We start from the raw sequence: 20624 nt of genomic DNA on the forward strand, positions 1-20624 counted from the left end.
TTAGAACCACAATGATTCTTTCAGAATTTAAATAAATGTTAGCAAGTTTCTGTGGAAGGTAAAGTTTCCCAGAGTCTCCAACCATTAAATAAACTGGAATTATGAACTGGGAGGATTAAAGCTCCCAGACTTCCAAAAACAAAATTATTGGGCAACCCAAATGAAGTTTGTTCCCTCCCTCTTTGTTGGAGGAGTGGACAAGTCATCTTGGGTAAATTGGAAGTGCAAAAGGTTAGTGAGAAAATAGCAGAAAATTTTAATATATAAATGGAATTTTAATTTACTATTTGGTCCCAAGGAAGCCCCCTTACTAAAACATTATTAAAATCTGGAATAAGCTCAATGGTCAAATTGGTGATAGGGGAGCCCTTTCAAAATAAATTAATTGCGCTAACAATTGACAATAAAGTTCTAGAAACTTGGTCTCAGAGTGGGATCAAATATTTTGAAGATTGTTTTTAGCAGGATCAATTTATGACATTTGAACAAATCAGGAATAAATTTGGAGTTTTTAATACATTCTGCTATCTTCAGTTAAGATCTTATTTAAGGGATAAATTAGGTTCAGCATTGACCTTACCATAATGTAATGAAAGAGAGGCTCTGGTTCGAAAGGGGATCACAAAGAAATTTTTCTCAAAAATTTATTTCTTACTTCAGGCAGAAGGCCCCAAACAAGGGCTAGATAAGTCAAGAGAGAGATGGGAATCAGATTTAGGAATAGAAATTGATCCATTTTGCTGGTCTGACCTGTGTCGGGACAGCATGAGCAATACAATTAATGTAAGGTATAGGTTGGTGTGATATAATTTTTTTTTTTGCATTATCTGTTCCTTACTCCACAAAAATTAAATAAATTGCAATCTGAATAATCTAATTTAGGGTTTTCAATGCAATCAAGATATAGGGATATTTTTGGATTTGACCTGGTCATGCCCTAAGGTGAGATCCTTCTGGGATGATTTTGGGAATCTCCTGGAATAAATTACCAGAATTTGATATCCTTCGGCGCCAGAATTGTTTTTATTTGGGAAAATAGCAGATACAAGACCCAAAATGAGGCTGTAAAAAATATCAATTGAAATTTGTTAAACTTGCTTTAGTGGTGGCCAAGAAATGCATAGCCATGACTTGGAAATCTAATTCCCAACTCAGTCTAACCCACTGGAAGTCAGAAATACAATCTCAGAAAACGTTACAATGTTTTTAAGAATATGGAACCCGCATTTAAGATACATGGGGTTCACCTTTGATGATTCACCCTCCAATACCACTATTTCCAATATCCCTAGTGATGTCTATGTCAAGACATTTATCCCTTAAGGGAGGAAGTAAGCTCATAATGTTTCATCTGTATGTAATTAATCCTTTTAGAACACAGATGATTTGTCACATGAGAATTACCTCGTTTTTTTCCTTTTCCTTTGAGAAGTGGGGGGGGAGGGGTCTTTCTCTTTTTCTCATTTCTTTTTTGCTTCATTCTTTTCAGGATCAGCATGTTGTGTAATTCTGTATTAAATTCCGCACTAATGTTTATAAATCATTGTAATAATGCGCTGATTCTTCCTTCCGTGTAGTTTGGTTTTGGTATATTCTTTAATTTTGTTTTGCAACTTCATGTTGATTGAAAATTAAAAATAATATGGGCAAGAAGGATTTATATTTTTATTTGAGTAAATTCCATAAAGTTTTAAACTGTTGTTTTAATTTGATGATGAAAACAATATTCATAATTTTCAAAAGGTAATGAATATTTATGAATCAAACATTTGAGCATTAATTTTCTGTTCATGGGAATGTGGCTTGGCCAACAGTCAAGGAAATTGTGGAAGGCTTACTTCGTAATGTTAAAAATGACCCTGGAATACCCAAGATCATAGTAATTCCCTTGAAGTGCCCACAGACCCACTTTAATTAATATGCCTGTAATTGTTTCTCTGGTGGATCAAGGAATTAAGCAAAGGAATTACATCAGTGATGTACCCATTTCTCCATTCCACACTAACTGATCTATTTTTACCAACTTGTAAAGTTATGAACTTCTGTAGTGAATCTCTATTTTTCATAACAACGCCAGTATCATCCTTTCCAAAAAGAATAAAATTGTTCGCACCTAAAACAGGACATGTGGCCTTTTCAGTCAAAACTTTTTTTCCATCGCACCCATCCCAGAGTTCTATAGAACCAGTATTTCAATCATTTCAAAGTTAGTTAACCTCCAATAAGGTTGGTTTTGAACCCTTCACTTCCAGAGCTCTCCATCCTGCACATCATTGATTCTGCATGCAAACTGTTCCATGGCCTTGTTTCAGTCATCGCCTGCAGACCTACAATTGCTCAATCCCTCAGGATTCAACATCCCTGATGAAGTATGAAGCTGCCCTGGTGCAATTGAAGCAGTCTCCTAAATATCCCTACCAGCCAATCTCATTTTGAAAAGAAAAATCAAAGTCGCAATTCCCTGACCAAACTGTCAGTCGCAATTCCCTGACCAAACTGTCAGTCATGGATCGTAGCTTCTTTCTGCCTCATTACCAATATTCTTACAGTTAAACAATGATCTTTTGGGACATTTCTGCAGATTGTAGGAAATTTTCAGATCTTCACTGAGGCAAATGTCAAGATCAATGCTCAGTTATCTGCCGCAACTTGGACAGCAATTTCTGGGAGCCACACAATCATTATAAAATTTTGATCAAACTGTCCAATTTACCCCGGCTTTCTCCAATACAGAAAGTGTAATTGATGCAAAAATGCAAAGTCAGTGCTTTTAACAAGTTGAAATGATTTTCAGATCAAACAAAAATCTTAATTACTATTAAAAAATAATTTGGGCTTCAAAAGAAATCTGGCTAATTGATTCAAGCATGTAGTTAGCAATAGTTATTCATAGGTTGGTTACATCAATTTGAAAGCTTGAATACTTTCTAATCTCTGAAAGGAATCAAGTTTCAAAAGTGAAAAATGCATTCCAGGATGATAGTGAAAATCCACAATTTTATGCTCATCTTAGCTGGTGGATCATTTTAAATAACAAGAGTGGATAATTGATCCCTTTAAGATAACATAATCGATCAACCTGCTATATTCCTTTGATAAACCAGATTTCTCAGCTGACTGAGATGAGCCTGTCTTTCATGAGCACTGGTCCCAAACACCAAGCCACAAAGTGCTTCTTAATTGCTGCATCAAAATTCTCAGCTGCACCCATGTAAATTGCAAAACATCATAATGCGCTGGGTGGGTCACGTCTCCAGAATGGAGGACCATCGCCTTCCCAAGATCGTGTTCTATGGCGAGCTCTCCACTGGCCACCGTGACAGAGGTGCACCAAAGAAGAGGTACAAGGATTGCCTAAAGAAATCTCTTGGTGCCTGCCACATTGACCACCGCCAGTGGGCTGATAACGCCTCAAACCGTGCATCTTGGCGCCTCACAGTTTGGCGGGCAGCAACCTCCTTTGAAGAAGACCGCAGAGCCCACCTCACTGACAAAAGGCAAAGGAGGAAAAACCCAACACCCAACCCCAACCCACCAATTTTCCCCTGCAGCCGCTGTAACCGTGTCTGCCTGTCCCGCATCGGACTTGTCAGCCACAAACGAGCCTGCAGCTGACGTGGACTTTTTACCCCCTCCATAAATCTTCGTCCGCGAAGCCAAGCCAAAGAGAGAGAATCTTGAGATTAAAGTATAAACGCTACCACTGCAGGAAAGGATTTTGAGTTCAGCTAATGTTTTTAAAATTCTGTCATATCAACCCTGAAACTACTCTTTATTACAAAAATTCATCTTGTTCACTTCTGCCCTTCATGGAAGGAAATATTCCAGACCCATGTGATTAACTCCTAACTTCATTAACAAATAAGTTAGTTCTTTCTATTAATACCTATCAGGCAATACCATGCAAGCTTAACAACTCCACCAAATAGAAATGATTTGCTATGGCTTTGATTATTTATTTTGTCCATTAAAGATAAGAGTTGCCCAGGGGTAAACAAGATTTCAATGGTTGGCACGGGAGAGAGTGAAAACAAAATAGAGGCGCATTCAAACAGTACTTAAGCAGATTTTCCCCCCAAATAGCTGCCATTTTGACTAGAAAGAGAATGGTTGGTATGGATCAAGACCTTGCAGGGTCTTGCCTTGAAGCATCAACCATCTCCTTCCCTACCCAGATGCTGCTCAACCCACTGAGCTCCTCGAGCAGTTAGTTTTTTTGCTCCAGATTCCAGCGTTTGTCTCCAGCTACGAATTTTTCATGGTTTCAGCTCAAATGGTGATGAAAGATCCCACTGCTGAATAAATATACATTTCTAGCATTTTCTTTTGCATCATCCAATATTTTGGCTAGATTCAGCATATTCAGTTGATAGTTATCTGACTGAGCATACAAGGCCATTGTTAATGCACATCAGCCAACAAAATCTATGCTGCAGATTGTCCTCCTTATCGAATTGCTCATCTAAACAATCAGATTACAGAGAAGTTTGGGACTCCTAATGCATAATTTGAAAAAGGCTAGTAGCTCACTCAGCAAGTGATTAAGAAAGCTTTCATAATGTAATCCTTCATTGTGAGAGATATAGAATACAGTACAGAAGTGGAGAGATTTACGCCCCCCCCCCACTCCACTGATATAGGGCATTACCGCACAGGACTAAATTTGAAGAATTGGTTACACGGTAAGGATATTGATACAAAACTATTTTTCTAATTTTATGGAAAGGTTCCATTACATTTGACATCACTTAGCACACAAGAAATTGGAGCAAGATAGGTCATCAGGCCTGTTGAGTTTGTTCCACCATTAAATGAGATCATAACCTTCAATTTCCCTTCTGTACTTTGAATTTTTAGATTATGTATTTTGCGTGTCTTCAAAGAGGCAGGGAGCAAGATTTTGAAATACATGACCAAAGAAGCCTTCGCAAAACCTAGGATCCATCTTGTTGATAAGGCACACTACATTGCTGAATGAACAAATGGAGATGAATGATGTGCCGTGCAAGATTTGGGTGAGTGACAATGTCAAACGTGGGTCAGGTTGGAGATGCAAACAATCAAACCAATTGCTGTACACTTCACAGCACCCTTGGTGATACAAGATACTGTGGAGGCAGGACACAATCGCTTGCCAAACAATAACCAGTTTCTGACCTGTTCTTGCATGTACAATAGTGATGGTCAATGGTAATATCAGAATGAAAATTGTCAGATTTTCAACAATAGTCACATTGAACATTAAATTAGCCAAACTCTGATTGCCTGGCATTAACATCCATGGTAGTTTTCCAAACCTCACTAAAAGATTAAAAATCAAAACACTACAATATACTGATTAATGTTCATATTGAGATATGGATCACTTTACATTTCCAGAGCCCACTGTTAACAATAAGGAATTCTGGTATTTCCTCCATTAATTATCTTTTTCCAACTCTCAAATCATTTTAGTTGTGATGACAGAATAAAATAGTAGCAAATCAACTATAGTTGTGCACCCATAACAACTTTTTGGTCAGCCAAGTAGCAATATTCAAAGACGTGCAAGAGACTTCACACTAAATCATTCTGAAATATTTTATTTTGTTTCCCCTCTCTGGAGCAAATGGCATTATTCTTGTTGGGATGAAGATTGGCAGAAGCCGGATGTGAAACTGAGAAGCGCTACTGGAATTTAAGCAAATGAAACAATACAGCAAAATTCCCAATTATTAATTTCTAGTACCAAAGAAAAGGTACAAGGACTGCCTAAAGAAATCTCTTTGTGCCTGCCACATTGACCACCGCCAGTGGGCTGATATCGCCTCAAACCGTGCATCTTGGTGCCTCACAGTTTGGCGGGCAGCAACCTCCTTTGAAGAAGACCGCAGAGCCTACCTCACTGACAAAAGGCAAAGGAGGAAAAACCCAACACCCAACCCCAACCCACCAATTTTCCCCTGCAGCCGCTGCAATCGTGTCTGCCTGTCCCGCATCGGACTTGTCAGCCACAAACGAGCCTGCAGCTGACGTGGACTTTTTACCCCCTCCATAAATCTTCGTCCGCGAAGCCAAGCCAAAGAAAAGAAAAAAGAATTTCTAGTCAGGACCTCTCTGGTTTGAAGGCTTAAACTGGAACCAAACGAACAAAGTGACCAATTATTACCTCGATTGGCTTATCAGTCAGCCAGCATAACATCTTCAAAGAGAGGCTGCAGTTTTGATGCTTCATCAGAAGTTTCTACTATCTGCAAATTTAATCAGCTCCCCTGCCGCCTCATGACAAGATGCAATCTCCTTGTATTCAGAGAGGAAAAAGGAGAGGCAGACTAAACTGGAGGAGAGGAGACATAAATATAGTGAAGGAGCAAGGGGAAAGAAAAACTGGAGTAGTCAATGTTAATGCCGTCTGGTTGAAGGGTGCCCAGACAGAATACAAGGTGTTGTTCTTTTTGCTCACGACTTGATGAAGGGACAGCCCTGAAACATTGGCCCTGTATCTTACTGTCCTATTGGACACTGCGAGACCTGCCGAGTTCCTCCAGTATTTTTACTACAATCACAGCAGACTTTTGTTTCACTTCCTTGTCTTCAGGTGGTTTAAGAGCATTCAGAACATTAAACCTAATCTTGCATTGATCTACATTAGTTTCAAGTAGATTAAAACAATTATGGATCAAAAAAAGCCTTGAAAAGAATCCTATGAAGTTCCATTTAAATTAGTGGAGTTAAAAAAATTTAACAACTTAATAACAATCATTTTCCTTAAAGCACACTTACAGAAGTTGTTCTTGTTGGATATCATCGGGGGGGGGGAAATCACTTACTGAGAGAAGTTTCCACGTAATTGGTCGAACCTGTCTTGGGATTCCAGACCAGCTGAGCTTTCGCAACTCTTCTGTAAATAAGGGAATAAAAATAACAATTGACTGAAGATCACATCAAATGTGCAAGAAAATAATTAATCAGTCTAGAATCTGCAAAATCAGCTGCAGATGTTCAAACTCTAAATATTATTTTATGTTAATTAGAGTTAACAACTTACAGGAAATGAAGGGAAAAGGTTTATAGAAACATTTCATTACTGGTCTGTTTTCTAGTAAATTCCCGGCCTCTATTGTAGTTGATACCAAGCTAAGTGAGGAACCCTCACCCTCTACAATACATCGTAAATAGGGCTCTAACTTCGCTATTTGTATTGGGTTCAGCTCCTACCTCATCCAATCCATTTTCAAAACATGCATTCCTGCCATTGACATTTTCACAAACCATTCAATGCATGCTGTGGATGTGATATTGGCTTTGATAAACATCTGAGAACATTTGCCAAACAGTCCTAATGTACCCACAAAATGATAGCTCAATGGATATGCATTTGCATCCTCAATAATGAAGAATTGGTTCCAAATTAAACAGAGCAAAATTTAGAGGCACAGAACTTGCAACAATGAAGTGGATCATTTAACTTCTTCTGTACCCAGGTTAACTATGAAGGGCCCAATTAAAATCAGATTTCATTTGTTTGATTCCTCAATTTTGTTTCTCATTTATTTTCCTAAGAAAAATTTGGTGAACAAAGCTTCAAAGGTTGATGAAATAATTCAACATGCTAACCACTTCTGCACAAAGAACCGCAAAATATGTTACTTGCTTTCTAATTTCTCTACACATGTACATTCATGTCACCAAATAATTCATACATTGAAATCAAACAGAAATGAGTGGTAAATTTCAGGAGGAATAATTCTTGATTTACAAATACACCAACTAGACAAAACAAGGCCACCAAAATGATGTACATATTGGTGTTTATTTTAAGGTGTAAAATTGGAAGGTAGGAATATTTTGTCAAGCTTGCACTCAACCTTGACCACAAACAGAACCATATATCTGGCTTTGGACATCCCAGAAAGGATAGAAGCACCAGAGGATGGAGAAATCAAGATTGGTAAGGAGAGATCAAAAACACAGGAGGTAATATCAAAGGATTTAGACAATGGTTTCATCATTCTCCTCAAAAAAAAAATGCATTATCGAAAGTGGTTTTTAAATCTACGAAGGGAAATAGAGTGGGAGCAGAGGGAATATTTTCTCTTCAAAGCAAAATGAATAACAGTTACCAAGACAACCAAGGGGGATTCAGAAGAATCTTCTTTATCCAAAAAGTAGTGAAACGTGGAACCTGTTACCACAGGGAGCAATTGAAGTGAACAATATAAATAAATTGAAGGCTGGATTTCTGCAGAGAAATAACTCCTGGTATCTGAGCTAATATTGGGTAGGAAAAAAATAAGTCATTATTTGGAATGCATTATTTAGAAATGTGTTTTTTTTTAAACTATTTGCTGAAACTATTCACAGAAACAGTAAAGGCTGAACATTATGCATTCATCAGTATACTAGATGGTGTTTTAAATAATCTAATATTATAAAAATATTTTGTTAATATTATTTTAATGATGAAATGTTGCAAATTTTAGAGCTTTCAAGCTTGTAATGCAACTTGTTTCAAGTCCAGAATAGTTCTGATCAGATGACAAGTTGTTACAATCAACAAGAGGGAAGGACAGACTCTTGTTTCACACAATGATCTTGCAGCAGATTCAAAGAAAAGCATCAGGGGTTTAATCAACTAAAACAATTCTGTAAATTAGCTTCATATAAATCAGTGGATTTTTGAATTGAAATACTAAATGATTTAAAGGTGCAAGGATTGGGAAAAGATTTGCTATTTTTAAACGACTGAAATATTTTGCCTTCAAAAAAGTTTTTGGTACAGAGGTTGATTCCAGGGATGAAAGGGTGGGCCTATGAGGAGAGATCTAGTTATCTGGGACTGTACTCACTGAAATTTCAAAGAACGAGTGGAGATCTTATGAGAAAATATAAAAATATGAAAGACATAGATAAGATTGAGGGTCACAAGTTGTTTCCATTGGTAGAGGAGACCAGAACTTGTGGACAATAGCCTCAAATTTCAGGGTAGTAACTTTAGGACCGAGATGAGGAGGGACTCCTTTTCCCAGAGGGTGGTGAATCCGTGGAATTCGCTACCCATTGAAGCCGTGAAGGCGACCTCAGTAAATATATTTAAGTCAAGGTTGGATAGATTTCTACATTGTAACAGAATTATCAGATAAGCCATGATCACATCAAATGGCAGAGCAGGTTCAACAGGCCAAATGGCCTACTGCTATTTCTTACGTTCTTATCTAATGTCTGTCAACTAAACTACCCAACTTTCCATTCTCAACCTCTTTCTTTGGCTTGGCTTCGCGGACGAAGATTTATGGAGGGGGTAAAAGTCCACGTCAGCTGCAGGCTCGTTTGTGGCTGACAAGTCCGATGCAGGACAGGCAGACACGGTTGCAGCGGCTACAGGGGAAAATTGGTGGGTTGGGGTTGGGTGTTGGGTTTTTCCTCCTTTGCCTTTTGTCAGTGAGGTGGGCTCTGCGGTCTTCTTCAAAGGAGGTTGCTGCCCGCCAAACTGTGAGGCGCCAAGATGCACGGTTTGAGGCGATATCAGCCCACTGGCAGTGGTCAATGTGGCAGGCACCAAGAGATTTCTTTAGGCAGTCCTTGTACCTCTTCTTTGGTGCACCTCTGTCACGGTGGCCAGTGGAGAGCTCGCCATATAATACGATCTTGGGAAGGCGATGGTCCTCCATTCTGGAGACGTGACCCACCCAGCGCAGCTGGATCTTCAGCAGCGTGGACTCGGTGCTGTCGACCTCTGCCATCTCGAGTACTTCGACGTTAGGGATGAAAGCGCTCCAATGGATGTTGAGGATGGAGCGGAGACAACGCTGGTGGAAGCGTTCTAGGAGCCGTAGGTGATGCCGGTAGAGGACCCATGATTCGGAGCCGAACAGGAGTGTGGGTATGACAACCTACTCACGGCACAAATACACAAGCTTAATTTTCACTCCTGAAAATCTTCTGATATGGAATGAGTTGAAGATAAATTGAAAGGCAGAGTCATTTATAAATTGGTACTTCGGGATGTCAAGCACTCAGTTTGCCAGAATGCATTACTCTCCACCCCAAGGGATGAGAACCGTTAAAACAGTTCCAAAAATAGATTCAAATTTGAAAAGAACTTGAATAACTAGTTATCTCAATATTTCCCCAAGTACATTTTTTCACTTGAACTTCAATATGAAAAATACTGCTCTAGAAAAGAATGGATACTGAATTTAATAGGGATGGAAAAATGTCCAGGGGGGGAAAAAAAACTATATGAAAGACATGTTTGCATCCATCCAGTGGGTATCTGCCTCATGGATCAAGTTCTCTGGGTAACCAAACACACAATTCCTTTTCTGTATCTCAAGCCCAAAGATATGCCTGTTCAGAATATAACTGGTCTACATGCTGTATTTCTGGTACAACTGCACTGCCATCCCCATCATTTATGTACACTCAACTGGATGGAGTGATTAGTCACTTGAACGGATACAAATAAAACACATTGTTTAAAGAGATGACCTAGCTTGAAGATGAAAGCAAAACACGCAAGCCAATCGAATGTGATATCAAAGTATTTCTTTTCCCCTATTCTCATCATCTGGGAATTGTTTCCTATCAAGTATTAATTCCAATGAAATCTAGACCTAATAAATCTTCCCCTCCCCCTCCCCATCTACCCACAAATCCCCATGTTAAATGATCAGCATTGAAATCAGGCAGGTTTTATTTTAGATTTTTAATTAACACCATTTCTGATACTTAATGTAGAAGTAATAATATCATTGCGAATCTGGTTCACAATTGAACTGAGACATCAAAATGCAACCATGGATTCAACACCCCACTACCCTCTATATGGAAAAAAAAACTGAAAATAATTGTTTCATAATGTCACTGCCATTCAGAACCAAAACAAGCTAATCTTGAACTTCAAAATCTTCACTCAATGTGCCTTTAAACCACAACTGTACAATTCATCTTCTCCACATGCATATTTTTAAACCAAATTTATGTGAACTAATCTTCAAATGTGAAGCATCACATCAAACTTCAAACAATCTCTCAGAATTGTTTTAAACTTACTTATTAACAAGCTGTTCAGCTATTCATTTTCTTTTATTAAGAAAATGACTCTGGATCTTCACCTCCTTACACCCCCCCCCCCACCCAAGGATCTGGTCTTTGAATCTTTGCCACCCATTCTTCAAAATATCTGGTGCCTCTTCTCTTCAGCCTCCAAGGATCACCCTTAATGAATTCTTCCACTTGTTATTTAATCACAATACTCGGAATTTTTTCCTGCGAAAAAAAAACTTTATTCACAGTAATTTACAAAAGAAAAACTGTTAAAAGTCTCTTCCTACCCCAAGTTTCATATCCGTACATATTTCCATTGCTGTACATTTTTATATTCCTTTATATTTACACTGTCACCACCACTGTGGAACCTGGCTGTTATTCCTCCTATTTTTTGAGGGGCTTCCCTTTGATCTCAGTCCCTTAATGCCCAGTAACAGAAGATTGTAGTCCTTCCCTACAGCACTGTCACGTCAGTTGCATCAAGCCTCAGTATGTCACTTCAGCAAGTAATCCTGCAGCCTGGAATGTGCCAACAGGTTTTGGGTTTTACTATGCTAAAATAAATGGGTGAATGATAAAGAAATGGTTGCCCTTCCTCAAATAGGAGATGGATAATGTGACCACATCCAATTTGTTTATCGCAGTATAGGATTCTTTTATGTGTTCAGAGGGCCTTTTCACTTCACATGAATTTAAGCTTACCCAAATCAGTATTTGGACCCGCCAACAGCTGTCTGAATTTTTCTAATCGAGTTATTTCCCTCTCCGTCATTAAAGGACCTTGTGAGGGATCCTGTTCTGCAATTCGTGCTGCTAATGGAGTTGGCGATGTAGAAGGCACAGGTGACTGCCCCTGTGAGGAGGTCTTCTCAAGAAGATTTAAACCTACAAATTGGATAAAATATAAATAAAAACAAATTCTGCATTTGAAATTTCATACAAAATGCAAAATTAATTTAAATTTCTATTGCAGACCATACATTTTGGAAATGCAGGTGGATACACTGTATGTAAAATACTATTAAAAGACCATTCTTCAAGTGGGTTCAGGCTTTCAAAGATAGTTGAGCGCATTGTCATGCAAAACCAGAGATTACTGAAGCTATGGCTGAATGTTTGTTTATGGGCAAGTTTTAAAAAGCCTCTGGAATGAGATTTTATATATTTTGCCATTTGTCAAGTAAATAGGTTTATAGTAAAATATAGAGGCATTTTAAGTTTGGAATCACAATGAAACTTTCATCATATGCTGTGTTCATGCTGTATTCTATTTCTTTTTTATAGTAATGTTGTAAGATGGTTATAATATGAATGTTTGCATCAAGATGCTGCCACAAAGGACTGAAATTCATCTGATTCTGAAACCAGCAGCAATTTTTGGAATACAGCTTGCTGATAAACAAATCAATCCAGAGGCTTTTCTCCGTGATTTTTCTGTTCCTCTACACGCAGTGGTTCCCAACCTTTCCACTCACACACCACTTTGTATTCCCTATGCCATACATGTTCTGTGATTAGTAAGGGATTGCTTAAGGTGGGATATGAGTAGGAAGGGAAGGTTGAGAATCACTGCTCTAGACCCAATATTATTGAAATATTTTGCTTGAGAAAAATGGACACTGGCCCATTTCCTTTGGAGTTATGAAACAGTGCACATAACGAGACAATTAGGTACAATTAAAACAATGGTTTTCAACCTTTTTATTTCTACCCACCTACCACCTTAAGCAATCCCTTATTCATCACAGAACACTTGTGGCATAGGGAATACTTAAAGTGGTGTGTGAGTGGAAAGTAAAAGGAGAGGAACCACTGCTCTACAGGGTCCATTGTTTTGCAAACTTGGCCTGCAATTAGAGGGTTAGTTTCAGACAAATTTTAAGAATAAAGTACACATATCTTTGTGAACCAGTCATCCTGACATGACTCTTTCACAAGAGCAGTCCACAAAGCTGCATTTTCTGATATCCTAGAATTTATTTAACATCTGTATTAAATTCCATTTTTAAATTGTTACTATTTTCATATTCAAACTAGTCTGGTGCTGCCTTCAAAATTCAACCCACCCATTACAAAAAAAGTGTTTCGCCTCGTATCAACTCTGGTCCTTTTGTCCATCACAGACCACCATCCTCCAACTGCTCGGACAATGGCGGCTTCTTCCCAGTGCATTCAATTTTTCCCCAATAACGAGAATCACTTCCTTTGGGCTGCAAAGGAAATGAACATGTCTGTTCCATTGGCTTTACTTCTATTCTCAGTCCTCACCCACTTTGGCAGCACCATGCAGGCCTTCCTTTATCTCATCTTCTATTCCGCCACTCAATGGTCTCTTTTCCCATCTTCGTCTTGTGCCACCAAATACAATCAACCTTTCCCCCACTCCACATTCCGTTAACAAGTCACTCCTCCGTCATCAATCCCATGACCTTCCCCACGCCATATTGGGTGCAAGCACAGGAAACAAAATGCATGCCTTCATGTACAGGCTGAGAATTCTTCCAAAGTCAAGCCGTGATCAACCTTCATTTATTGTGCTGCATTTGCCACACACAATTGCCTCTAAAATGAGAAAAATCAAACAGATTTCTGGGGAGACCACCATGGATTGGCAGGCACATGAAAGAACATCTAAATTCACCCCTTGTGCTCAACCTTAAGCACAGTCACCCATCATAAACTGTCACTCAGACATCTGTCCTCATCCTCTTACACTGCAAAGACACAAACCCAAAGAACATCAACAGATCATTTATCAAGGGACATTATATTGAATTAATGGACCAGAAAGTTGCAAGGTCAGATAATTCCACTATTCTTTTTCACATGTTCTCCCCAACCCAGTTTTTATTATTCCACTTGTCCCATTTGGTATGGGTATAGAAGTTGTTTGTTATGATCCTGAGGAAAGCAATTACACCAATACAAATATATATTTGATTCTCTCATTTAATTTTACTCTCATTTCATTCTTTTACATTTTTCTTTTCCTTTGTTCTTTTCTCCCCTCGCCCTACATTTTGAACAGATTCATCATCCATTATTTTCCCTCACATCTCATGAAGTTGAGGTCTCCAACACAGAGGCATCAAATTTCCATGAGGCTGTTTGCAACTCACGTCAATGGACAGTGATACGGGCCCAGAGGACCCCAAAACCCAGCAGCAATAGAAATTCACCAAGAAACATGGTTACTTGAACAAAAGATGCTTTTAGTTTTCTTTAAGCATAAAAACGGGATCAAACTTTAACTTATTACTATTAACAATCCCCTTCTAATTCTAAGCATACATGTATGTAGTGTGTGTGTGTGTGTGTGTGTGTGTGTGTGTGTGTGTGTGTGTGTGTGTGTGTGTGTGTGTGTGTGTGTGTGTAAGTTCAGGAAAGTTCTTTGATTCACAGTCCAATCTCACTCCTCCAAGTTCACTGGTATCAGGCAATTCTTATACTGTGCACAGAATTCAACCTTTATGAGTCTTCACCAGGCTTTGGTGCTTAAAAAGTAAATGTTTATCACTCAGGAAGGTTCTTGTTGGTTTTCAAAGATATTTGTTGCTCGTTGGACACAAAATTGATTCCTTCCGATCAGCTACTTCAGTGCCTTGCCGAAGAAACTTGCCACATTAGGGTTTTCCAGATGATAACCTCTTTCTTTAAGGTCACCGCAGAGTTCCTTTTTTGTTTCCCTGATCTCAGGCAAAACATTATACAGCCAGCCATCTCCTCTTGTATGGACCAAAAGGCGTTTGAACAGGCTGACCTCAGAACTCACAACCTGTCTTCAAAATAGAATTTCAAAACCAGATTCCAAAAGCCACTGCAGAAAACCATCAGTCTCTCCCTCCCCGCAAAACCACACGACCTTCCTAAAACAGCAAACTGCCTTCAGACAGATTTCAGCACTGGACCCAATCTTCTGAGTCCGTTCATCTGTTGCTTTCCAAAACAATAATCCATTACTCCACAGCATGTCTAATTAACACCTACTTGTGAAGTCCTTCAGCAAAGCATTTGCCATTGTCTTTACAAAGGTATTGGGAGAATGGACTGTCTGGCTTGAGCAGAGCTCTGGCATTTTAAATGAGATCAGTGTTGCGAAACGATTGTGTTTGTGACCTACACTATAAAAAATCCAAAAACATATCTATACATTATAAAAATACAACAATTTTTCACAACCGAGAAAGGAATAGACAGACAGGTTATAGCTCAAGCACTCATACTAACATTTAAAATGCAATTGTTTCTGCTGACACCACAAGCACAGAAGCAAATAGGTATAGACAACCTAGCCCCCATGCTTACCCCAACGTTCCGCATGGTTATCAGTGATAATTCCCCAAGCTCCAATCCTCAGTCACACCTGCCAGATCTCCCAACTCTCCAATGCTTTTAATAAGCTAGCCGCCACACCTTCTGGGGCAAGGAACTCCAGAAATTTCTCTACTCTTTATGAGGATACATTTCTCCATCTCTCAGTTCAATACAGGTGTCTAACCCTTTATCCAGGATTCCAAACTCTGACAACCTCCAAAAACTGGCACTTTTTGGTACATGACATTACACACAAGTAACATTAATTTCTCATGATAAATTCTTCGTTTTCAGTGGGACCACACCCCCCCCCCACCCCGCCGCCACCAAGTGCCTGTGGGCACCCTCTTACCTGAGGTGGAAAGTTGACTCTTGGCCCCCAGCAACCAGTGGGAGAGAAGCAGGTGGCAGCTAGCTCAACGCAGGAGCAGAGCTGTTCCAGCTACATGGGGGACTATGGACATTGCTTCTATATTGAGCCATCACCACGATCTGGTGCGGTGCTCCGTAAACTCTGGACTCAGCAGCACTGTACCCCTGCTGCCACATTTGGTGTTAGATGGGGGGGGGGGGGGGGGGGTGGTTGGAGGGCGCATGACTGCACTGTACTGCTAGGGTATTCTGAGGGCCAGTCCAATGAGTGAGTGGAGCACCTGAAAGCCGCCGGTGCTCATCTCCACTACCCTGACCACCCATTCCTCCTGCAGCTCTGCACCTCATGTCCAGCCTCTGCCCCTCTTGGCTGCCGGCTCGGAGCAGCTGACGCTGATTACCTTTTTGGCCAAGCTCCCAGGCCACCCCATCGCCTTCAATCTCCACCTGACCAACACTCTTGTCAAGAGGGTAAAAGCTCCAGAGTCACATTGCAGCTGAACAAAACTATGGTCAGGCCACTTTTAAAGTATTGTTGTTTACTGCATTACAGGAAGGATAGGAAAGCTAAGGAGAGGGTACAAAAGACATACATTGGATGTTACCAGGATTAATCAGCATTAACTACGAGACAATCAAAAGTGGTTTTCCATTCTTTGTGGGAAAGGACTCGTCCATTCTTTCACATTCATATCAACACAAAATGGATGCAGTAACACCAGACTGCTTGAATGTCACTGCAGCATTAATAATAGATTGAATGCTTTATACTGCAAATCAATTTTCATGGCACTCTACTCAGATAACTTCTGGATCATTGGGGAAAGTGCTCAATTTAACAAATCAAGAATATCCAAATTTAAAATTAATTCAACTCTTATTTCAGATTTATTGTCAAGAGTACATACATGGCATCACATACAACCCTGAGATTCTTTTTTTCCTGTGGGCAAAGCAGAATTACCAATTATTGGTTGTGCAAAAAGACTGTACACAGCGTAAACATGTAAACAAAGAAATAACTTGGGAAGCATGTTAAAACAGGTAATGAATGTAAACAGACTGACTGCAATACAGGTTTTTATTTAATCAATTAAGTTCACAAGAGTCCCTCAGATGAGTCCCTGATGGAGTTTGATGTTGAGGAGCCTGATGTTGGGAGGGGTAGTAGCTTTTCTGGAACTTTGTGGGGAGTTTTGTGGCACCTATACCTCTTTCCTGATGGTAACAGCGAGAACAGATCATGTGGATCCTTGATGATTGATGTTGCACTCCGACAGCAACACTCCTTGTCGATGTTCTCTATAGTGGGGAAGGGTTTTGCCTGAGATGTCCCTAGCCAAATCAACTACTTTTTGGAAGGGTATTGGTGTCCCCATATCAGACTGTGATGCAGTCAGCACACTTTACACCACACTTTTGTAATTTGCCAGGGTTTCTGCTGTCATACCAAAACTCCACAAACTCCTGAGCAAGTAGAGGCGCTGATGTGCTCTCTTCACGAGGCCATTAGTGTGTTGGGTCCAGGAAATATCCTCTGAGATAGTGACTCCCAAGAACTTAAATTTGCTGACTCTTTCTATCTCTGATCCCCCAATGATCGCTGGATTGTATACTTTTGGCTTTCCCTTCTTGAAGTCAACAATTATCTCCTTAGTTTTGGTGACATTGAGTGCAAGGTTGTTGGCAAACCATTTAGCCAAGTTTCCAACCTCCCTCCTGTATGCTAACTCATTATCTTTCATGGTACAACTGACTACCATGGTTATCATTGACAAATTTGTAGATGATGCTCTTGTCGTACCGGGCCACACAGCCTTAGGTGGAAAATGGGTAGAGCAGGGGCCCAAGAATGCAGCCCTGTGGTGGTGGTATTGATGGAGGTGTTCTAACCAATCCTCACTGATTGTGGTCTGTAGGTGAGAAAATCCAGGTTCAAATTACCCAGTGGGGTGTTGAGTACCAGGTTTTGGAGTTTGCTGCTCAGTTCTGAAGGGGATGATGGTGTTAAATGCTGAACTGGAGTCAATAAAGAGCATCCTGATGACTACCTCTTTACTGTCCAGTGTTCAAGGCTTTGCCATAGACCTGGTGCTATAATAGGAGAACTGGAACTATCTATATCACTGCTCAGAGAGGAGCAGACATGCTTCAACACCAACTTTGCAAAACATCATCACAGTTGACCTTAGTGCTACTAGTTAACAGTCATTAAAGCAGGTTACTACTCTTCTTGGGCTCCAGCATGATTGGCATCTGTTTGAAACAGGTGGATACCATACCTTGCTCGAGTGAGATATTGAAGATATCTGTGAATACAATGTTAAGTTGGTCAGCACAGATTTTTAATACTCAGCCAGGTACTCCATCCAGGCCAGATGCTTTCCTCAGATCGCTTTCCTGAAGGCAGCATGCACGTCATCCTCAGAGTGGACAGGATAGGATCATCAGGGAACATGGGGATGCAAAGAGGTGGTTCTTCGCTGTTACTATGGTCAGATCTGGCATCCTCTGGGACTGAAGCTTTTCCCATCTGCGATGTCACCAGGTTGTGTTTTGTAGCAGGTTTAGGCTCTGCCCAGTTGCGGTGTGTCCCTTGTTGTTTCCATTTTTATCCAGAATTTCCACTTCTGCTGGGAGACCACTTTTCTCAGGTCATACCCATTCATTCTGTATTGATCTGGATCTCCAGACTTAAATGCCTGTGATCTGGATCTCAACAGGTTCCAGATTTCATTGTTCATCCAGGGCCTCTGGTTGGAGAAAACAATGAACGATTTGGTGGGGACACACTCATCCACAGATAAAGTCCACTTATCCACTTTCAGATTCATTACCATGGTCCTCGTTTAAAAAAGCCAGATATTCCACATAGCATTTGTGCAGTCATGGAGGCAAGGATACATTCAGCCCCTGAAAGGATGAGCTCAACTAATGAATTAGACCACGTCAATGACTTTCTGAAATAGTTCAACCATAAAATTGAAACATGATTAGTAAATAACTTACGAAAACATACTTTGCATCTCCACAAACAACATAACCATTTGTATTGTTACACCAAGTAGCACAGCTCTTTCTCAGCTCCAGAGATCCAAATTCAACCGCAACCTCAGGTACTGTTTGTTCATGGTTTGCATGTCCTTCCAGTGAGCACTTTGGCAGGATTTCCCCCCACATCCAAGTAATATGCAAATGGCAGATTGCTTACTGCAAATTATCCCTTCTGCATATAGATGAAAGAAAAATTAGAGTGGATTTGAGCAATATGATAGAGAACAAGTGACAGGGAAATGGAATTGATGGAATTTCTCGGAGAGTCAACAAAGGAATGCTTTCTTTGGTAGCATATTTTAAATGAAAATTATTAACTATGTAGAGTTACCTCTGTTATTGTTGGTGCTTAAAAAAAAACAATAGGTGCTGAAAATTCTATCATCCCATAAAAGTTTTTTTTTTTAAATTGAAAATAATCGAATTGAAGTTGACAGGCAAGTAACACATTGTTTATAAAAGAGGAGGAAAATCGGAAGCAAATGCATGTCCAAAAATTGGAATGATCTCCTCCTGTAACAAGGTATCAAATTAATAAATTTTTCATTTTTTTGAAAAGAAAAACTAAACCAATAATTTCTCTCCTCGGACTGAAGAAAACAAAATGGTCAATCAAGCAGGCTGACAAGACCGCAAAGTCTGGTCAGGAGAGGCAAGCAATAACATTAAATCAAAACTTCGGCCATCAATTTTAAATGTGAGGCAAGTAAAACCAATTGTGAATTGAATTTAGTCTCCTGTCAAAATGCAAACTGTAGGGTTTTGAATTCTCCCAATAAAGATTTAACAAGTCAAACAAGCTACGGAAGGAAACAAGGCCTGCATTTTAGGAAAGCATTAAAAAAAACATGTTCCCCACTTTAAAAACATTCAACTGGAGTGCAAAATCAAAAATTCAGATTACCTGTGGATGCGTCATGCTCACAGCCACTGTTAGACTTGACGATGTTTTCCACATGACTGCCTGTTTTCTCCAGATTGTTCAATTGTTCTTGATTTGCCTCTACTGGTTTGTCCAGCTGCTTCTGCTCCTGTGATTTGCTATGTCTTTGAATTACTTTATTTGCCGTTTCCATGACAACATCAGTATTCAGATTTTGAGCAGCCATCGCCAAGAGGTCATCATCATCACCGACATCCCAAGCATCACTTGTAATACTCTCAAACTCCTGGAAAGTTGTCACCTTCTTTGTCCTCAAGGACGCCAAATGCAACTTCGAATTTGCTTTGAGCAGGCTGTAAGCAAAGAAATTTACGGTTTCAGATACATTGGTACAATCTTTCAATGAACAGTGTTAAGATTTTGCATTGTCTTATTGACTTAATTTTGTTACATCAAAAAGAGCTGAAAAATTGTTTATGCTTTAACATTTCATGCAGTATTTTTAGAGAAAAATGTCAGTATTTGAATTGAAAATCATCACCATCGGGTGGCTGTTAACCATCATCTTCCTTCACATTGTCCATTACTTCAGAAAAAGGAGATTCAAACCCAGGTCACTGGCATTGTGCCAACCACTGCTTGAGGAAGAGAAAAATAGTTCTAGATTTTATTTGTATTCTACGATTAACCTAGAGTAATCAATATTTCTAGGAAAGGACAACTAGGTTCAACATGAACCATGAGCTCCAGATCAAGCAGTGATCAGAATGAGGAATTGTGTGGAAGAGCAGGTGGGATTAGGATATTCTTAAACTTGTGAATGGTCTTGAACAATTATCATCTTAATGAACATTATAATGTGCATAAAGGTCAAAAATTATGCGTACATTGGCTGCAAAGGAGTTGATGGTTCTGTCCTGATTGCTGCCCATTGAGCTGATCAAGGCTGAGGAGATCAAGAGACTGATAC

At 39.6% G+C, this 20624-nt stretch overlaps 1 protein-coding gene across 19 annotated transcripts in view; it reads right to left on the bottom strand.

The window, feature by feature from the left end:
• The window catches only part of tbc1d22a (TBC1 domain family, member 22a), a 227141-nt gene that overhangs the window by 186713 nt on the left and 19804 nt on the right, over positions 1-20624 (bottom strand). For 18 of the 19 annotated variants that reach the window (XM_069909537.1, XM_069909539.1, XM_069909529.1 and 15 more), the window contains 3 exons: positions 19676-20007; positions 11734-11916; positions 6810-6880 (listed from right to left, as the gene is read on the bottom strand). In XM_069909537.1, the coding sequence (XP_069765638.1) occupies positions 6810-6880; positions 11734-11916; positions 19676-20007 (586 nt within the window). The remainder of the gene's footprint in view (positions 1-6809; positions 6881-11733; positions 11917-19675; positions 20008-20624) is intronic. The other variant, XM_069909536.1, reaches the window with a different exon arrangement.

This window comes from Narcine bancroftii, chromosome 13 (genome assembly GCF_036971445.1).
Source record: "Narcine bancroftii isolate sNarBan1 chromosome 13, sNarBan1.hap1, whole genome shotgun sequence".
Lineage (NCBI taxonomy): Eukaryota > Metazoa > Chordata > Chondrichthyes > Torpediniformes > Narcinidae > Narcine > Narcine bancroftii.